At 40.1% G+C, this 20,216-nt stretch overlaps 1 protein-coding gene across 3 annotated transcripts in view; it reads right to left on the bottom strand.

The window, feature by feature from the left end:
• SNX4 (sorting nexin 4) overlaps positions 1 to 12,210 on the bottom strand; it is a 59,046-nt gene extending 46,836 nt beyond the window's left edge. Inside the window, exons 1-2 of one of the 3 annotated variants that reach the window (XM_073231488.1) lie at positions 12,023 to 12,161; positions 10,592 to 10,683 (exon numbers count right to left, since the gene is read on the bottom strand). Coding sequence is in view for 2 of the 3 variants with exons in the window: in XM_073231486.1 (XP_073087587.1) it covers positions 12,023 to 12,163 (141 nt within the window). In the remaining variant the exon portion in view is untranslated. Of the gene's footprint in view, positions 1 to 10,591; positions 10,684 to 12,022 lie in introns of all 3 variants that reach the window. The other 2 variants (XM_073231486.1, XM_073231487.1) reach the window with 2 other exon arrangements.
• Between the last annotated feature and the right edge of the window lie 8,006 nt (positions 12,211 to 20,216).

Here is a 20,216-nt window from a genome sequence, read left to right as displayed (position 1 = left end):
ACCTTTCTTTCTCCCACTAGAATATCCCCAAGTCTGTATCAGAGGACCAAGAACAACAACAAATACACCACTGGTGGGTTACAGGCTGTGGGAAGTGTGCCTTTGAGCAAGGGTCCTGAATAACCAAGGTAACTCCAAGTCTAAACAAGGGAGACAAAGTGAGACCATGTAACAACTGCTATGTTTTGGGGTTTTTTTTCTTTGCTCATTCTCAAAGTCCAGAGGTGGGTTTTAATGAAAAACACCTTACTATATTATAACTGGGGGGCAGTTTGTGCAGAAGAGATATAAGCAGAAATATGGTGCACCAAAATGTAAAAGACAAAGCTACAGTAAAACCCATGGTGATAATCTACACAGAAAAACTATGTGCTAAGAGGACAGAAAAAGCTGTGTGATGATGCAAAAAATTAAATCAGTGAATAAAGAAAACACACTTAAGACACAATAAAGAGAAGGTAAAAATGCTAAAGGAAGGAAATGAAAAAGGGCAGAGAACTAAAAGCCAACCCAATAGAACGGAACTGTTATTACCAACAAAAACAAAAATTACTCAGTCATCAAACAAGACATTTTTATAAAGGGTAAGTTCTATGTTATGTATTGAGAGAAGGTAAGAGAGATAGGAAGAAATTAGTCAACCGAAAGAAAGCTCAAGAAATTACATAAGAACAAACCACTCAACATCAGGATTCTAAAGCCCTCACTGGTTGAGATACACATATAAAAACATCATAATTTTGGCCCATAGTCAAACACTTTGATTTACTACCATCTAGTCCAGTGAAAAACTCCCTGAATTCTGGAAGCACATGACTGATCAAGCAAATTATCTCTCCAGCCAAAAAGATCCTGCAAATGAGTCATGAATTTTCATGCCATCCAATTACATAGAAGGAAAAAGAATAAAACAATAAAATTAGATATAAAAACTAAAGAATGAAAACAGGCACACAACAATACCAACAGGATTTGGTAAATGACATAAAATTGCTTACCTTGTCAGTATGAAAGCACAGAACAGAGCCAAGAATAACACAACTGACATCATAATTGTTACAAGGACACATTCAACAGATTTATAGGTGAACTGACTTAATGACTGGAAGATGAGACTAGGAACATGTTTTAAAAGGAGATACAATATTTTGCATTCAAACTATATTTGATGTATTCAAAATGCACTTACCAAAGTAAATATTATTAAAGACAGAGTGATGCTATACTCATATCCAAGGAATAATGTTCCAAATGTGGACGCTTGATGTGTGAATCATTACTTTCTGACTTATAACTAAATAACTATCTAAGACTAAATAAATGTAGAAGATGAACATATTTAAAAGGCTGATGAAATTATTTCCAACTCAATGAATAAAATGAATATAATCTATTTTAAGTTTTTAAAATGTTGTAAACAGTAAAGATAGTAAAAGCAAGCAGCAGGTAACAGCAACAAAAGGTACAATAAAAATCTATTAATTCACCAATTAAATATATATTCAGTATCTACAATGCCATTATTAGGGATGGAAGGATAAATGAGACAAGCATTGAGTTTAGTAGTTCACTGCTTGCATGAGGAATTCTCAACCCTCAAAGTGACCTACTGTCCATCTGTGGCGTTCTTTAAAATTAAGGACAAAATGAAGGCTAACCTTAATGAAACCACTTTTAGGACTCTAAATGAAAATAATTAGCATCTGTAGCCTTTATTTAGTTACTCTTACTTAAATCACACATATATAAGAAAATATAGTTTAGCATTATATTGAAAATTACAGGAAAATATAAAGCTATAAGAAAAATAACATACCTAAGAAAATATATTTTTATCATTATATTGAAAATTACAGAAAAAAGATAAAATTAAAAGAAAACAGGTAAGAAAAAAAACAGGCAGGTTGAGATGAATATGGAGCTATCTCAGAAAAGAAAGAATGCAAAGAAAGAAAAACAAAATATACTCTGGAGAGTAAAACTGACACTGCAAGAAATCAAATCAGTAAGAATGATAAGAAGCTCCCCCAGAATGCTGATGAAAAAAGACTAAAATAAGGTGAAAATGATGACAGATGATAAAAAAGGAAAACTAAAAATCAACTTTTAAATAATGGAAGTTCTTAAAGAAGAAATTAGAAGAAACAGAATAGACATAATAACCACCAGTATATTTAAAAGAAAAAAGCAGCCAAGAACATCTTCCCTACATTGAAAAAATATTTCTAAGGCTTCCAATCAAAAGGCATGGTGGCCCATATATCATGAATAGGAAAATTTAAATATTTTCGGTATGAAGAAAAAAATTCTAACAATATTAAGACAGAAAAATAAGAAATAAGACCCTACAAATGCCTTCGGTTTCACAATAATAAATTTAAAAATGACATGAATAGGAGCCGCATGAATAGGACATGCTTGAAATATTATAAAACATAACTAAAACACATTATTTCTTCAAAAACACTTAATCCCAGCTGGATTTTTTTGTAGCAACAGATAAACTATTCCTAAAACTTATATGGAAATAGGACCTAGAATGGACAAAACTGAAGGGCCCCCCACCAGTAAGATGGCAAACTTCCGGCTTCTCTTCGGGGTCCTCAGTTCCCGCCGGCGCCACCTGCCCCCCAGTCACCTCTCGCCCCCCTCCCAATCCCAGCACCTAGCCAACAGCCAACAGCCCCATAGAAGTGACACCTCAATTCATGCCCCTTCCTATATAACCCAGCACCTTTCCCTAATAAAGTGGAATTCTCCGGTGAATTGCTGCTCTGTGTTGCTCCTTTCCTTTCATTGGTGCCGAAACCCGGGAGACAGGACACCCCAACTGGGCCCCGTCTTCCCCCCGACACCAGCAGCAGCTTGCCCTCGTCCTCTTTTTCCGGCGCTGGCTCATCACACTCACCACTCCTCTCTGGCCTTTAGGTAAGTTTTCCCCCGGGAGTGGGCCACTCTTCCCCGAGCTATCGCAGTGCCATTGACTGTGATCGTCCGGCAAGGCCCTGACGCTCGGGGATGAGGAGGGAACTCTCCCCGTCTCAGGCCTTCACGGCTGCGGCGGACCCTCAGGCCCCTCCTCTGACAGTCATAAAAGCATTCACCGTCCCTTCCATCAGTGCTGAAACTTTTTAAGCAAAATTTCCCTGGGGTGGGCCATTCTTCTCTGAGCTATCGTAGTGCCATTGACCGTGATCGTCCGGCAAGGCCCTGACGCTAGGGGACGAGGAGGGAACTCTCCCCTCCTCAGGCCTTCACAGCTGCGGCGGACCCTCAGGCCCCTCCTCTGACAGCCATAAATCCCCGCCTCAGGCCTTCATGGCTGCGGCAGACTCTCAGGCCCCCCCCTCCAACAGCCATAAACGAGGTGACTCCTTTGCGGATGAGAACGCTCCCTTCCCCCCCACTTCTGCTCCGTCCGCCGAAATCTGTTCTGTCTGCCGAAAACTCCTAGCACTAGGTACCTCGTGACTCCGGCAAACTGCCTTCTTAGGGAAGTCTGGGTGACGACCCACACTTCCTAAGAAATCCCGACTCGTATACGAGTTTCCGCAGACCACCAAGGATCATCGGGGACGCCCTTTGTCTCCTTGCGGTCTGCTTCCAGTTCGAGGATCTCCATTCATCTTCCCGTTTGTCTCCTTCTCTGTCCTTTAGCCATGGGAGCCTCCTCATCCCTCCCTGAAAGTTCACCTCTTGAATGCCTGCTTAAGCATCTGGCTACCCTCTCCCTGATGCCTGATATAAAACCAAAACTTCTCCGTAAATATTGCTCCCAAGACTGGCCGACATACCCCCTAGACAATAACAACCAATGGCCCGCAGGGGGATCTCATGATCCTAACATCACTCACGATCTTTTTAACTACTGCCAGCACCTGAAAAAATGGAAGGAGATTCCCTATATCGAAGCTTTCCGCCTCCTCCTCCCCCCACCCCCTCCCAAGTTCTCCTAGCCTGAAAGCCACTGTCCCCACAGAAGCCTCCCGTTCACTCCCCTCCCCTTCTTCTCCTACAACAGCCCTTCTCCCTTCCTCCCCCACCATCTCCTCCCCAATCTCACCTCCTCTGCCTTCGTCCCCACAGATTAAGCCTGAGCCTTTCAGCCCCCCTTTAACTAGGTCCCAGGGGCCTCCTCCGTCTTTGCCCTCATCACCTGTTTCTCCCCTGTTAGGGACCGCCTTTGTCTTCTCACATGTTTGTAGAGAGAATGGGAAAGCACCTTCCCCCATGTCTGAAAGGAGCATGGGAAAGCACAAGCTAGAGAACAACCGGTACAGTCCTTAGAAGTTATCTGTCCACAAAAACATATCTTGCCAAGACTCCTCACTCTGAAAATAGGGAGACCTTGAAGATGTGTAGAAACACCGCCCCTGCTTCTAGATATGCCCTTCCCCCACTTGCCGATGTGGCAGGAATGGAGAACAAAGAACATTCTGTTTACGCATTCCATAAGCAATTAACTGGAGCCCTGCTGTAGCTCAGTTAGTAGAGCATGGGACTCTTAACCTCAGAGTCATGAGTTCAAGCCCAACTAGAGCGGCAGAGGCAAGCAGCTGGGCTACTAGCTGGCGACACGTGGGTCCGATTCTATCTTTCTTTATTTTCTTTGCCCCCCTTCTGCACTTCAGGACCTGCTCGACTAGGCACGGCTAGACCACATCACTCCCCCACAGACTGAGCCAGAACCCTTCAGTCCCCCTCAGACTCGGTCCCGAGGGCCTCCCAAAATTATCGCCCCCCTCCAGGAGGTAGCAAAATCTGAAGGCATCGTGCGTGTTCACGTCCCTTTCTCCTTAGGAGTTTTAGCTCAACTAGAGAAACGCCTAGGTTCCTTTTCCACTGATCCCACAACATACATCAGGGAGTTTCAATGGACCCTCCAGTCTTACAGCCTCACGCATCATGACATTTTCATGCTCCTGGCCAATACTCTCCCTCCCTGAAGAGCGTAGACGAGTTTGGGACTTCGCCCAAACGCACGCTACCGAAACCCACAGGACTGACCCCACCTATCCCCCTGGCCCCACTGCTGTCCCCGAACAAGACTCACACTGAGATTATAACATGGCCATGAGTCTCCGCTCTCGAGATATTTTTCTGGTATATAAATAATACCTTTAAAAAGTTGTTAAAAAATAAACTTCATGAGTCCACACTGAAATAGACAAACAGAAAGTTCGATGAGGATACAAGATATTTCATAGATTCACAGTATGTCCCTACAAAAAATTAATTACAAAGGGAAAAAGAATAACTTTATATTGGAGAAGCTGGCAGAAAAAGTGCTCTAAGGAGTGGGGCAAACCCAACTCACCTGCAGACTAGTGAGATGCAAGTAAAAGAATACAGTATCACTTAAGTGGCAATTTCTGCCAAAGATGCATCAACTAAATTTAATCACAAGGGAACATCAGGCAAAACCAAATCCAGGCAAAGTCTGATGTAGGGCAGGGACAGCAGACAAGAGTCATAATATTTTCCAAAACAGCCAAGATATAACCAGCACAGTAAGAACAGGAGGAACTCCATCTTAAGGCTAAGATTCCATTTTAAAAACTGGGAAGTTAGAAAGTAAGATTCCTAGCATATTCTTTGGTAAACAGACAGTAACTCAACCCGCTTTGGGGGCAGAGCGAGCCTTCTTGACTGCTAAGTTCCCAGAGGGAAGCTGCTGTTGTGGAGAGAAACCAACCAATTTCTTGTGTTACTTTTGCAGAATTACCTGGAGGACTAATAGAAGAGATGAGACATAATGTCTCTTACAAGCATTTTGAGACCACTTTACAAGTCTATACCCTATGGCCCTTTGTCACATTACTGAAAAATCCTTCAAAGAGGGAACCCCCAGTCTTTCAGGGTGCCTGCTATCTGCACTTTCCTTTCTTTAAATGCGTACCTTTTAAATAAAGCTTTCTCATGGCTCAACTTAATTGTGCTTTTGTCTCTGCGCTCTTCCAGTGGTAGGCGTCTTCATGACTTCGTTATTTCATTCTATTTCCTAGACTTTAACACAAGCCTTCACTCTCTCTGCCCCACTTAGCTTCCTTTCTCTCGGCTACTCTAATTTTAATGAATTCCGTCCTTACCCAACCTGCTCAGGAATTCTTTCTCGTGCATAGCCCAGAACCCTGCCCTGCGCAGGTTTAGGTTTCCCCTGGTGCACAGGGACAGACCTCCCCAGACACAGCTGACAGCACCAACTCTACAAAGTAACTGGTTCCCAGTCCCAAAAAGGGTCAAAGTGTGAAAGTAAAGACTGAGAAACCCCTCCACATTGGAGGACACTAAAGAGACAGTACAAGTAAATGCACACGAGTGCCTGGATCATCCTGCTCAGAAAAACACTACTGGTACAACAGGCAAAACTTAATCTGAGGGTTAGACTTACCAGTGTTATTTTCCTCATTTTGATGGCAGTATTACAGTTATATAGGAGAATGTTCTTATTTACCCTGGAAATACACACTGAAAATTTTGAGAATGAAGATGAGGGAATACCATGCTGGCAGCGTACTCTCAATAGCTTATGGGAAAAAAAGCATTTGCTTATAAATGAGATAACTTCTAGAAATGAGGTTATTTCAGAAATTCTTAAATGGTCATTATATTTACATAAACAATTTTTGTCTCAGTTATGTTTTGGGGAAGAAAAAAAAAGATACATCCCTTCCAAATCATTACAGAGGATAAAACCAAAGAAACTGTCTTCCACAAAGTAAAACCCAAAGATAGAAACCAAAATAAGAAAGTTAAAACCAGACAATAAAATCAACCAAAAATAAAGCCTGCTAAGGTAATAAATGCTAATGTTTTAAATTCCCTGTGGTAAACAAGAGAATTAAAACAACACAAGGCATAAAAATTACAATATGAACAAACACAGAGTAAACTGAAATCAAAAGAAACCAGCACAGCATCAGGTCAAGCAGGTAATTAGGAAAATACAAAATAATTTGTAAAAAGAAAAAATAAGTTTGTGATTAGAAAAGCTGTAGATCAATTCTCCCTCATATTAGTAGCCAGCTTACCAGAATTTGAATCCTATCTCTGCCACAGATTAGCTCTGCAATTCTTGGCAAATTTTTTTACTTCTCTGCCTCAGTTTCCTCTTTTGCAAAATGGGGATAATGGTACCTAACTCATTATGTTGTTGGGAACATTTAATGAGTTAATGCATGTAAAGAGTTTGAAAACTTGCCTGACATACAGCAAGAGCTCAAGTACTGCCTAGACCCTGTTATTTGCAGGTTTAAGTTTTTCTGATTATGAAAATTGATACAAGCTTAATGTGCAAAAATTGAAAAGTAGAGGAAAAAATTAAGGAAATATAAATCACTTGTACCCTGCAACCCAGCACTGACCATTACTGAAATACATTGGTGTACTTCTTTATGATCCTTTTTTCTAGGCCTGTTAGTGAAATAGACCAGAGATCAGAAGTTTAAGAACAACTCATTAAATTTACTTCCTGCAGGGATATGTCTACAATTGTCAAAAGCAGTTGGCATTACATAAAAAAATAAGGTGCTTACTTAGGCCTAACAATTGCAGATAACTAAAAAAATAGGGTTGTAATACACAAACTGTTTTCTTATGTTTTCTGTCTTTAAAGATGTATTTCTTAAAAAGCACAGCTGTTCAGAAAACAGATTTTTATTTAAGATAATTAGTAAGCTTAAACAGTTTTCCAAACTGAGTCACAACACTTTCATGGCTCATGAAATTAATTGGTGATTTGTGACCATTCCCTTTTTTTATTAAAGCATCATTGATATACAATCTTATGATGGTTTCACATCAACAACACTGTGATTTCAACATTCACCCTTATTAACAAGTCCTCACCCCCTCTATTGCAGTCACTGTTTATCAGCATAGTAAGATTATATATAGAGTCATTATTTGCGACCATATTTTTTCAAATTTTTTTAAATTAAGGTATCATTCATATACACTCTTACGAAGGTTTCACAAGAAAAATAATGTGGTCATTACATTCACCCTTATTATAGAGTCCCCCCCATACCCCACTGCAGTCACTGTGCATCAGTGTAGTAAGATGACACAGAGTCCCTATTTGTCTTCTCTGAGCTACACTGTGTGATCATTTTTTTTTAATGAAAACAATAGAAAAATATCAGAAGTAAATGCATGAAGTTAACGGTTAAGTATTGTTTCCTGAAACAACACTTAGGTATGAAAGTTTATGTATACTGATTAGGAAGAAAAAATGTACTCTGTACTGTGAATAAAAGAAAACATTCTTGAGTACGATTTGACCATCTGCTGCTAAACTGATAAATTCTGTTAACTATATACCTATACATTTTCTTTTTCCTTTTTTATTTGATTCTCACCCAGAAATGCCTCAAACTTAACTCATAGTTCTGGCCTACTCCACTAAGTTCTCTGCTGGCAATCAGTGAAAGTGCTAATACAGGAATTTATAAGCACCAGCTGCTCAAGTACTCGGCCCCTACCAGCACTTCCAGACCTAGAGCACTGTCTCTTAAAAAAAAAAAAAAAAAAACTGCTTATGAATCCATCAGGCAACTGTCTTCTCTGGGCAAATACTGTTAACCACTAACTCAATGGAATCTTCCAGCATAAAAACAAGAACACTTTCCTCCATTCCTTTGCCATAATCTCTTTGGTCAGGGCTAATTACTACTTTCATGGAGATTGGATTCCTCCCTCATTTTTTCCATTTTCTAAATCTTTTTAAAAAGAACTGACAATACTTGAGGGGAAAAAATGAATGTGCTCCAACTTACAGGGGAAAAAGTATAAAAAGAAAAGAAAGGAGACTTCTAATTAGACAACGGAAAGGAATAGGATGGAAGACTCCAGAATAAGTCTGTAGAAAGAAAAACAAGAGACTACAGAATAAGGGCTTACAGCAGAATTTAAGAATCTTGATCAGTGATGTTTAAAGTCCGAAGAGGCTTGCAGCTCTTAGGCAGTGCTTGTTTGCACTACCCCAAGTGCAGGGCAATTGGTACAAATTACTCTGCACCCAAAATGTGCAGTTTCACAAACAAGGCCGATGAGGCAAGCTTTTTGCCATCTTTGCACACTATCTCCATATTTTTGTGGTGAAAAACTCCTTGATAAATCAACACTCACACCTTCCTTTTTCCTTCTTAAAATTACAACAGTCTCAACAAAAAAAAATTCAAATATAGTATTGGAGCAAATCAAAAGACTACCTTAAACTTTTCCTGGGGGGAACGCAGCAGCACGGCTTATTACGCAAAGAGCATTAATTTCAAAGGCCAGAACGACCTGGGCTCAAATTCCAGCCATATCAAGGACTAGCTTGTGACCTGGCCAAATTACTTCTCTCTGAGCCTCTGCTTCCTCATCTTTATCTGTCTTTTGTGGGCAATTTTGAGAATTAAATGAAAAGTAGAGCCTTACTATGCATAGCACACCCAAACAAAAAACCGAATTTATTTTCCGTCCAGACCACACTCCTATCAGTAACAGTAGCAACACAGCTATGGCTCTGCAGTACTTCTCAGCTGGGGATGCACTGCAGAAGGCCAGAAAAAGGTAAAGGGGGTACCCCTCTAAGGAGGGGTCTGAGAGAGAAGGAGGGACAATGTACAGAGTATACCTGAATGTATCTCTATGTTTAAACACCTGGTGATTCTGAAATGTTTGTCCAAATGGCTTGTGTCTCTGTGAACTTCTAAATTAGGGAGTTGCTTGAGGAAATCCCATAAGTTGTTACCAGTGGATGGTGTCTTATAACACAAATTTACAACATTATCCTAAAATATCAGTTAATGCTATATAAGTACAACTTTACTGTATGATGGCATCTTTGGGTTTTCAAATATCTTGAACTGAACATACATAGGTTTTATTTTTTAATGAAATATTTATAATCACTTTAAAATTAAGATAAGTGGATTTTATACTATAATTGCAACTTCATATTATCTAAAGGCTTTCACAAATATATTAGCAACATTTTTAACATCAAGATCAAACTCATGATATTGCCCAAAAAAGGTAAGATTCTTGCCTTTGAAACAATCTAAATAAGCTTTAACACATAGCCACAAGATTGGCAAGTATTTTAAAGTCTGAAAATATTGAGTATCATTAAGGACAGAAAGCATCAAGCACTGTTGACAGGAGTTTAATCACTTTGGAAAAGAATTTGGCACTATCTACTAGGACTGAAGATGTCACTACCTCACAATCAAGGAATTCCACTCCTAAATGTGTATTAGACTTTCCGATATGTAGGAAGATCATGAGAGCAGTAATTTTTTAGAAATAGCAAGAATCTTGTAACAATCCCAATGTCTGTAAAGAGTAGAAGAGAGAAAACTAGAGTATCTATTAAATGGCATACTACAGAGCTATGAATATAAATGAACTAAGCCACATATTGGATGGATCCCAAAAACATAACATAGAGAAGAGAAAGGAAGTCATAGTGAAATTATCTCACTTAAGTAATCTTCAAAATCAAGTAGAACTAAACAAAATATAATATTCTTTAGGGATACATATGGTAAGATTATAAGGAAAAGCAAGACAATTGTTCATCAGAATTCAGAATATAGGTTACCTCTGTGGTGGTGGGGGTGAGCCACACCCAGGAGACATATGGGGGGTTCAAAGGGATTGTTACTTTGTGAGAACCTCTTCATTGATGATTTACTTCACAACACGAGGGTTTTTTGTTTGTTTTAGAAAACAGAACAGAAAACTGAAGTCACAGATGGAAACGTGCATAAAAAGCAAATAACAAGAGCCAAATGTATGCACTACAGAACAAACACAATTCTCACATTTAATATTTCTGGACTTCTCTATAAATAATCCTAGAACTTAGAAAAATTAAATGAAAAATTTTAACTCACCCAAAAAAGGCTTCAAGCTACCCTATAAAACTCGGCATTTCCCTAAAAAGGCAAAACCTTCCACTCCTGTGTTGACTGAAGCTCCTAATCTGGCCTCTAAACTTAAAGTTAAGCATCTTTTTAGTTACATTCAGCAACTTTTTTTTTTTTACGGTATCATTAATATAAAAATCACATGAGCAACACTGTGGTTACTAGATTTCAGCAAACAACTTTAACTTTTCTTTAGCCATCTATCGTGAGGGGTAGTTTTATATTAGCACTAATCGCTGTTCCAGAAAAATAAGAAGCAAAATGTATGATCACACGCTCTGGGGTGGGTGGTCTGATGTGGAGCGCTGGTTTCTGAAATGCTTCATTTCAGAATCTGGTCTGCCTATCTTCCATTATACGCGAAAATACTTTGGCATGAAAGCAGTTACAAATATAATATAAAACGATGCATTTTCTCCTTTTCTGAAGCAAATGAAAATCACTAATTACCAAAGGCTTCACAATGCACAACATAGGATACCGATGGTAAGTCTTCAAAAGGAAACATGTCATTGCCTCCAAATGAAATTACAACCGAATAAAGTTTCTAAAAAACGTTTTTTTCATTTGTACCCTTTCCTGAATCTGACACTTTAATTTCCTGATGGTGGCACCAGGCCAAGCACCCTTAAGAACCCCCAACTTGTTCCTTAAGTCCCCCATTCCCTCCCTTCTACACCGCTGCCACGCCCCACGGTACCTGTCGTCTTAAACCATCTCCTCTACACAACCCCTCACCACACTGCCAGAAACGTCCACGTTCCTCTGCAGATCCAAACCTCCGGGCTCCCCGGCCTCCGCTCCGGCCTGGCGGGTCCCGGGCCGCGACCTCCACGCCCGCACAAATGCACCCACAGACGCCCTCCGCTCCCCTCGCCGCCGCCCGCTCCAGCGCCAGGTGCTCGCTCGCCCCCTTCCAGGACTCGCTGTCTGCGACTGAGCCTCCTCGTCATGGCACCTGTGGTTCGGCCTTTCCACCTGCTTCCGGGTCACCGCCGGGCCTCCCCGGCCGAGCCCACCGGCCCCGCCAGTTCAGCCCAGCCCGGCCCGGCCCGCTAGGCCCCGACACAGGCCCCGCGGCCTCTGCCTTCCTTTCTCCTCACCGTGCCGTCTCCGGGACCCTCGTCTCGGGCCGCCCCTGCTTCCCCGCCGACCGCGGCCTCCAGCCTAGCGTCGGGGTGACCCAGCGGCTCTAGGGGCGCCGGCTGTAACTGCCGCTCGGGGTCCGGAGGTACTTGCTCCATGGCCGCTGTTCGGCGCGGCCAACCCAATGCGCCTGCGCCGCCAGGGCCCGCCCTGGTCCCCCAACCCGCGGCCGCCCGCCCCTCCGCCCTGAGCGACGGAGTCCCTGAGGGCAGTGGGCGTGGGCGTGGGCGGGGCTCGGGGCGGAAAGGCGGTCTGAGCGCAGCTGGTCAGCTGCCGAGTCCGCAGACCCAGGACTCGGGAGATCTGGCAGGGAAAGAGAGAGAGAGAGACGAACTGGGGGGCAGGGGAAGACAGAGCAGGTGTTGGAACCATTCAATACGTAGGTGCTGGTGATCATCGAAAGAAAATGTGGCACTCACGGTGTCGGCCGCGGTCCGACAGTCTCCGTCTCGATCTTGCTTGCCATTATTGGTTCCATTTTTTTTCGTGGAAAGATCAGAACGGCATAAATTACTAACTTTCAGCAGGTTGAGAAGCACACATTCAGCAAAAGGTAACACCCAAGTTTTTGAGAGACGTGAAGTGTTTGGCTGAAGCGGTGCTTGAGTTCTGTTGTTTCTCGAAGCCCTGGAGATCTCTGATAATTGTCTGCAAACATCTCTCTAAATTTTCAGAACCTGCTTCCTTGACAAGCATTCCCTATGATAACCTGATGGGAAACACTCCTGGGTGCACCAGACTGCGGTCCCTTGGGATGCCTTTTATACAAAGTGTGGTCATCAATTTTACAAGGAAATAAAATGATCTTTCTGCCCCAATTAGCTATTTCAAGCTGTGACACACAATTTGCTCTTCATGGAATGCTCTCTCTGCCTCAGTGGCAAATTTCCTATTTATTCCTAAAACCTCAAGTTCAGTCATGTCCACGTGCTATTATAACTATTCATAAATCGGTTATGACCTTCCCATACTATTTTTAAATTATTTGTCTTCCTGTCCCAACTAAATTTTGAACTCCTTTAAGGCAAGGATCCTATCTTATTTCTTCTCTATTACCAAACCAAGGGCATTTGCTTAAACATTTAAAGGCATTTTATCAGTTTATCATTTATCAGTTTATTCGTGCTACACAAATTCTCAGGTAACATTTTTAAATCAAGATTATCTTACTATCACAGGAGGTGTACACATCTTTCCCCAACACATTTGTATCAGTTAGCCTGTGCCCATTTAGCTTTGAGATACCCAGCAAACTAGGTCCTAGAGCCATCAGGAAAATTGCTCTTACATGATTTGTTTTTTATGTAGGTTCTCATCTATGACTTAGTTTTTCTGTTCTCGGTTTTCTAAAAAAAAAAACCTGGTGTTGTGAAGTAAATCATCAATGCACAGGTTCTCACAAAGTAACAGTCCCTTTGAAGCCCCCATATGTTCTCCAGGGTTGCAGCTCACCCCCTCCTTCACAGAGGTAACCTGTATTCCGAATTCTGAACAATTGTCTTTTCCTTATGATCCTACCATATGCATCCCAAAACAATATACTGTTCAGTTTTGATTTTGAAAATTACTTAAGTGAGATAATTTCACTGACTTCCTTCCTCTACTGAATGTTATGCTTTTGGGATCCATCCAATATGTGGCTTAGTTCATTTATTATTTTTTTATTAAGGTATCATTGATATACACTCTTATGAAAGTTTCACAAGAAAAACAATGTGGTTACTACATTTACCCATATTATTGAGTCCCCCCTCATACCCCATTGCAGTCACTGTCCATCAGTGTAGTAAGATGCCACAGAGTCACTACTTGTCTTCTCTGTGCTACACTGTCTTCCCCATACCCCCCCACCCAACACCATGTGAACCAATCATAATACCCCTCAATCCCCTTCTCCCTCCTCCCTTCCCACCCTCCCCCACTTCAGGGCTCTGTAGTATGCCATTTTATAGATACTCTAGTTTTCTCTCTTCTTCTGTTTACAGAGATTGGAATTGTTACAAGATTCTTGCTATTTCTAAAGAATTAACTGCTCTCATGATCTTCCTACATATCTCTTGGTGCAAATACCTAAGAGTCTAATGCAAATTTAGGAATGGAATTGCTGGATTATAAGGTAGTAGCGCATTCAAACCCAGGAGGCAGTGTCAAATCATTGGGAGGAAGCACTGCAGCAGGTCATTGGCCAAGGTATTTTGGGGTGAGTCTTGTGGCACCCCTCAATTAATATTGTCCATATGAGTAACAGCTTACCTGTAATGGTACTTTGCAACCTCAGAAGAGTCTGGCAATTGACTCTCTAGAAATAGAGAATTTTCTTTGGTATTTATGAACTGTCAAACCACTTCATCTTTGTTTGAAAACTAACACTGCCTAAAAGGTACTAAGGATCTATTACATGATTCTGAGGGTTTTGTGTGTGTGTTGTTTTTTGTTTCCCCTTCTTATCCAAAATCATGTTAAATCCATTTGGGTGTTTTGTTTTTGAGACTTCTTTTAGGAGTTCACAAACAGAGATCATATTTATTCCCCCTCCCCAACCAAAACATGTAGAGGCTCTGCTCTGAGAAGAATAAAACAGATCCCACCTGGGGAAAACCTGCCTATATGATACGGTATTGCTGCCAGAAATCTCATCCAACTAAAAAAAAAAAAAAAAAATCTCATCCAACTGTGTTTGTTTATAATGAACAAATTAGTAATAGAAGAAACCTAGGTACATGCATATGTAGTCAATGTTTTAAGGGTACTCGGATTGTTTTAATCAGATATGGTAGGACATGCAGAAGGAAGAAGGTTTTTATATCTACAGATCCCTAGAAACAGCAGGGCTGTCCCATGCATGGGGACCACACAGAGAAGGAGAGAGGGGGAAACATGGGGACCAGCCTTTACTGTGGTTTCTGTGGGAAGAAACAGGTGAGGCAGGATAAAATGGCTAGATTGAGTAGTTGCAGAGGGCTCTGGGGTGTAGGAGTTGTCCCTAGCTGTCTAGTAGCTGGCCCTGGAGTTAGAGCAGGGGAATTGTGGTGGCAGGGGAAGCCAACCAAGGAGGCAGTTGAGAATGTGGGCTCTGCACTGGTCTGTTTGCATCTGAAAGATATGCCAGGAATTGGCTAGCCCTGAGAGCAGCAGTCTCCCAACAGCCAGCAAGGCTCAAAGATATCAAAGCGTCAAAAAAACATAATAAAATGTCATGACTGAAACATTCACAGACACATAGACTTGCACTAACATATACAGTGTCATATATATGTAGTGACATGTCGACAAAAGCATAAAATCACAATCAGATCAAAAGGGACATCAGACACCAAGTCCAACTTTTTACCTGATTCTTGAACTTGCTACCCATATTCCCACTATACAGTACTCCAGACATTGGTTTCTAAACAGTACCATGAACAAGAAGCACACTGTTCTCTAAATGAACTTTATTTTCTTGCTAAACAATGTATATCATCATTTTTAAAATTCAGAAAATATCAACAAGCAAAAAGAAGAAAATAAAAGTCCTCCATAACACCGAGATCCAGAAACAATCACTTTTTATATATTTGAACAGTCTTTTCCCCATGGATATGTTCAGAAATATAATTCACGAAAGTAGGATCATGTTACATACAATGTTTTGTATGAAACCAGCTCTTTTACACTCAGTACTATACCGTGAACATCTTTGCTTGCTTAGACTTGCCTTTCACCTATGACAGGAAGCTGGATCTAAGAATGGTAACTGCATAGCCTGAATCTGCACTCGTAACAGGCTTATCCTCCAAAAGGCTGTGCTGGATTACATTCCCACTAATGTTTTGAGAATGCACATTTCTCGTCACGACCACTGGTTCTTTTTGTAATCTTTGCCAGTTGGAGAGACAGAAAAAAGGGTAATCTCGTTGGTGTTTTAATCCTAATTCGTTTTTATTACTTGGACTTCACCACCTCCGAGACAACTATTTCTTCTTTGCTTAGTTTTGGCTTCTTCCATATATTGAACTGACTTTGTCTCCACAAAAATTTCAACTATTTTTAGCCCATCTTTTGGCAGATCTATTAAAGTATTCTGCGTCTATTTTCTTAACAGATATTAAGTCTATATATAAAGATATATAAGTAGTATCTTGTGTAATTTGTCAGGTCTTGATACTCAGGTAATATTGCCCTCATAAAGTGAGTTCAGGAGTGCTACCTTCTTCTCTATTCTCTGATAAAGTCTGTGTAAAATTAGTGTTGTTTCACAGAGTCTTCTTAGGGTTAACTAAGATAATAATGAGATAATGCAAGACAAAGTGCCTACTGTAATCCTAGAAAATAGTGGACATCAGAGAATGTTAGTTTTCATTATTAATAGTAAGAATTCCCTGAGGCTTCCACATACAGTAAGGAATAAGCTGAATTATCCCTGATTCGTATATGGAGAAACTTGTTCATAAATGTGGAAACAAGAAGTATCTCTTTATGTTCAGTGCTACTACAATATCTGTTAAAATTAATGTTAAATAGTATAGGCTTTTTTTCTGGATTTGCTATAACCTGGTAAAGAATCCTACCAAGCTATTCAGGGCGCTGGAAATGCCTAAACGGATCGAAGGCCCCTTTCCCTCTTGCCCCTCACCTCAACACTTGTGCACACAGGCTCGCTCTCTTTTCCTGTCAGCCTCCCGATCTTTTATTTCCTCCCCAACATAGCTTCAAGATCTTTCTTATGCAGAGAAATCTATTGCTTCTTTCCTCTTCTTCAATTCTACATCTCTGCTCATAACCTTGCTCTCAACAACAAAGAATCCACCTTAAAGCAGGGGGTTTTGAAGTTGTATATTAAGTGCATACACATTTATGATTGTTGGGTCTTTCCAATGGTATTGATATTTTTTATTATTATGGAGTATCTCTTTGTGAATACTCTTTGTCCTGAAGTCTATGTTGCCTGATATTATTATGGACACACCAGCTATAATGCTTACCGGGGGCAGAGGAAAAGGAAAGGGAAGATTTGGTAATGACAATACTTTGCTTTTCGGGTTTTTTATATTTTGGTATCTGCCACACATATGCATGTGCATATATACTAAATGGATAGAAAAAGGGACTGAGGGGAACGGACCACATGGTTATGGTTTGGGGAGGAAAAGCTCCAAGGGGGGGTTTCACTTGTTAGTACATAAACTTCTGAGATTTGAGTTTCTTACAATGGGAAATTGAGTTCAAGTACTGCATGAGTAATTTTTTCTTAAGTATGGGAAGTCACCACTGGTATCCTTTGAAGTGGGAATGGAGGTCAGAAGGAGGGAAGTTCTTACTATATGCACATCTCTACCATTTGAAATGTCACAATGAGATTCAGTTACTTAAAAAAATTTTTTTTTAATTTAAAAGAAAAAAAAAGCATTAAAATATTATAAGCATAAGAACACAGAGGAGACTCCATTCCCAGATGGAATGGTAGTGAGAGAAAGAAGGAAGAATTTGCTATGGGATCTTACTCAGTATAACATAAAGTAGTTTTTCAAAGAGTATGTTCTATACTATTGTGTTGTATGAAGTTCAAAACAAGCAAAACCAGTATTCTGTGATAGAAAATAAAAATGGTTACCTCTGGGTGGAGAAAGAGAAGCACCAAATGATTTCACTCATTTGTGGAGTCTAACAACAAAGCACAACTGAAGGAATAAAAACAGTAGCAGACTCACAGAACCCAAGAATGGACTTGTGGTTACTAAAGGGAAAGGGGCCAGGGAGGGTTGGTGAGGAGGAAGGAAGAAGAGGATTAAGGGGTATGATTAGCACATATAATATGGGGGGGGCATGGGGAAGGCTGTATAGCACAGAGAAGACAAGTAGTGACTCTATAGCATCTTACTATGCTGATGGACAGTGACTGTAATGGGGTATGTGGTGGGGACTTGATAATGGGGGGGATTGTAGTAACCACAGTGTTGCTTATGTGAAACCTTCATAAGATTGTATATCAATGATACCTTAATAAAAAAAACTTAATAAAAAAAAAATGGTTACCTCTGGGAGGATGGGAGATTTGACTACAAAGGGGCCCAAGGGAACTTTCTGGATTAAAGGGAAGGTTTTATATCTTGATTTTATATAGGTAGTACAGGGGTATATACAGTTGTCAAAACCAAATTGTATACTTAAGATATGTACATTTTATTGCTAATAAATTAAATCTCAATTAAAGGGAACTTGAATGAAATGTAATTCATTTGAAAATCAAGTAAAAGTTGCTCACTTTGAGATGCAATCTTTGGCCTTGTAAAGGCCATCCAGTTGCCTATTTTAGTCCTTTGAATAGTGTGTGCTTTACTCAGTGATTCACATGCACCAAGGGAAGGAAAGGGCTCAATAAATTTGTAGACTTGGAACATTTTTGTGTCATTTCTTCATTGTGTCTGAGCCTTGCAGGAATTTATCAAGCTTTCAGCAACAATCTGCCCTCACTTCACCATGCTAATAATTTATATATTTGAGTGATGATTTGCAGTTGAAGTATTTTTTCCGTCCATCACTTTGTGAGCTTCAAAACACACTAAAAGGCAGGTAAGTCAGGTATTACTATTCATTGTACAGTTTCGGGAAGTAAGGTTCAGCAAACTTAAATAATTTGCTTAAGATTCCACAGCTATTAAAAGGGCTGAAATCTCAATTCAAGTTCAAGGACTTTGAATATATACATGCAGAATTTTTTCCATTGTTATATCCCAGAAAAATGTAGGTCTCTGGCAGTGAGAGCTAGGTTCAAAGAGTGACAGTGCTGGGGAACACTGTAACTTCTGAGACCACAGTGGAATTAAACATCACAATGCAGGGCCAAAACCAGGGCGAGGCACGCAAGGCTCTCAGGGTATCCAATTTAAGGCACTCTCTCAGGTTCATGCAAGTGCCAATCCTGCATGTTGTTAACATTACCTTATTGCCAATTTAAATGTAAGGAAACAATCTCCTAGCTACAGGACTTGACTAAGTTGTCACAGATGGTGAACAGCAGAATCAGGAATTAAGAAAGGCTCTTTAGGCTTCAATTTCTGCTAAGCTTACTCTTCAATAATGCTTTGTGATTTAGCTACAGGGAGTATCAAGACTGTGAGGTTTTTAATTGATTCCATACTTAATAAACAACTGACCAAATGGCTTCCAAATTCTAGTGCAAACTTAGGCAACAATAACCATCCAACAATTTCTGACTTAAAAATGCTCAGCCAAGTAGGAACTGAAGGGAACTTCCTCAAACTGAAAAAAGCTTGTATGAGAAACCTACGCTAACATTATACTTAGTGGTGAAAGATTGCTTTACCCTAAGATCAGGAACAAGGCAAGGATGCTGCCTCTCTCCACTTCTATTTCAGTCTGTACTGGAGGTCCTAATCAGTACAATAAAACAAGAAAAAAAAACAAGGCATTTAGATTGAAAAGAAAAACCGTTCACAGATAAAAATAACTTATTTATATTATCTAAGGAAGCTACAGAAAAGTACCTGAGGTAATAACTGAGTTGACCAATCCTGCAGGATACAAGATCAACACAGAAAAATATATTGTACTTGTATATACTAGCAACAAACAATTAGAAACTAAAAATGTTTCAAAATATCATTTATAACATCAAAAATATGAAACAGGCATAATTCTGATATAAGATATGTAAACCTATATACTAAAAACTACAAAATAATGTTAAGAGAAATTAAGGAAGAGAAATAAATGGAGAGATACACTGTGTTCATAGCTCAGAAGTCTTACTATTGGCAATATGTTATTCTGTCCAAACTGACCGATCAATTCAGTGACATCACAAAATCCCAACAGGTTTTTTTTGTAGAAATTGACAAGCTTATCCTAACATTTACATGGAAATGCAACCTAGAATAGCCAAAACAACTTCGAAAAAGAGGGAGAAAGTTAGAAGATTTACACTGACCTAAAGATTTCTTTCGAACTTACAGTAATCAAGACAGTGTAGTGTTGGCATATAGACAAGTAAATCTAATAGAACTGAACAGAGTCCAGAGTAGATATACATTTATGATGAGTTGATTTTAGACAAAGGAGTAAAGGCAATTCAATAGACAAAGGATAGTCTTTTAAACAAATGGTGCTGGAAGAATTGGGCATCTATGCAAAACAAACAAAAAACTTTGA

This window comes from Manis javanica, chromosome 3 (assembly GCF_040802235.1).
Source record: "Manis javanica isolate MJ-LG chromosome 3, MJ_LKY, whole genome shotgun sequence".
Classification (NCBI taxonomy): Eukaryota; Metazoa; Chordata; class Mammalia; order Pholidota; family Manidae; genus Manis; species Manis javanica.
The sequence above is the reverse complement of the archived record's forward strand: the minus strand, read 5'-3'. Positions and strand labels throughout refer to the sequence as shown.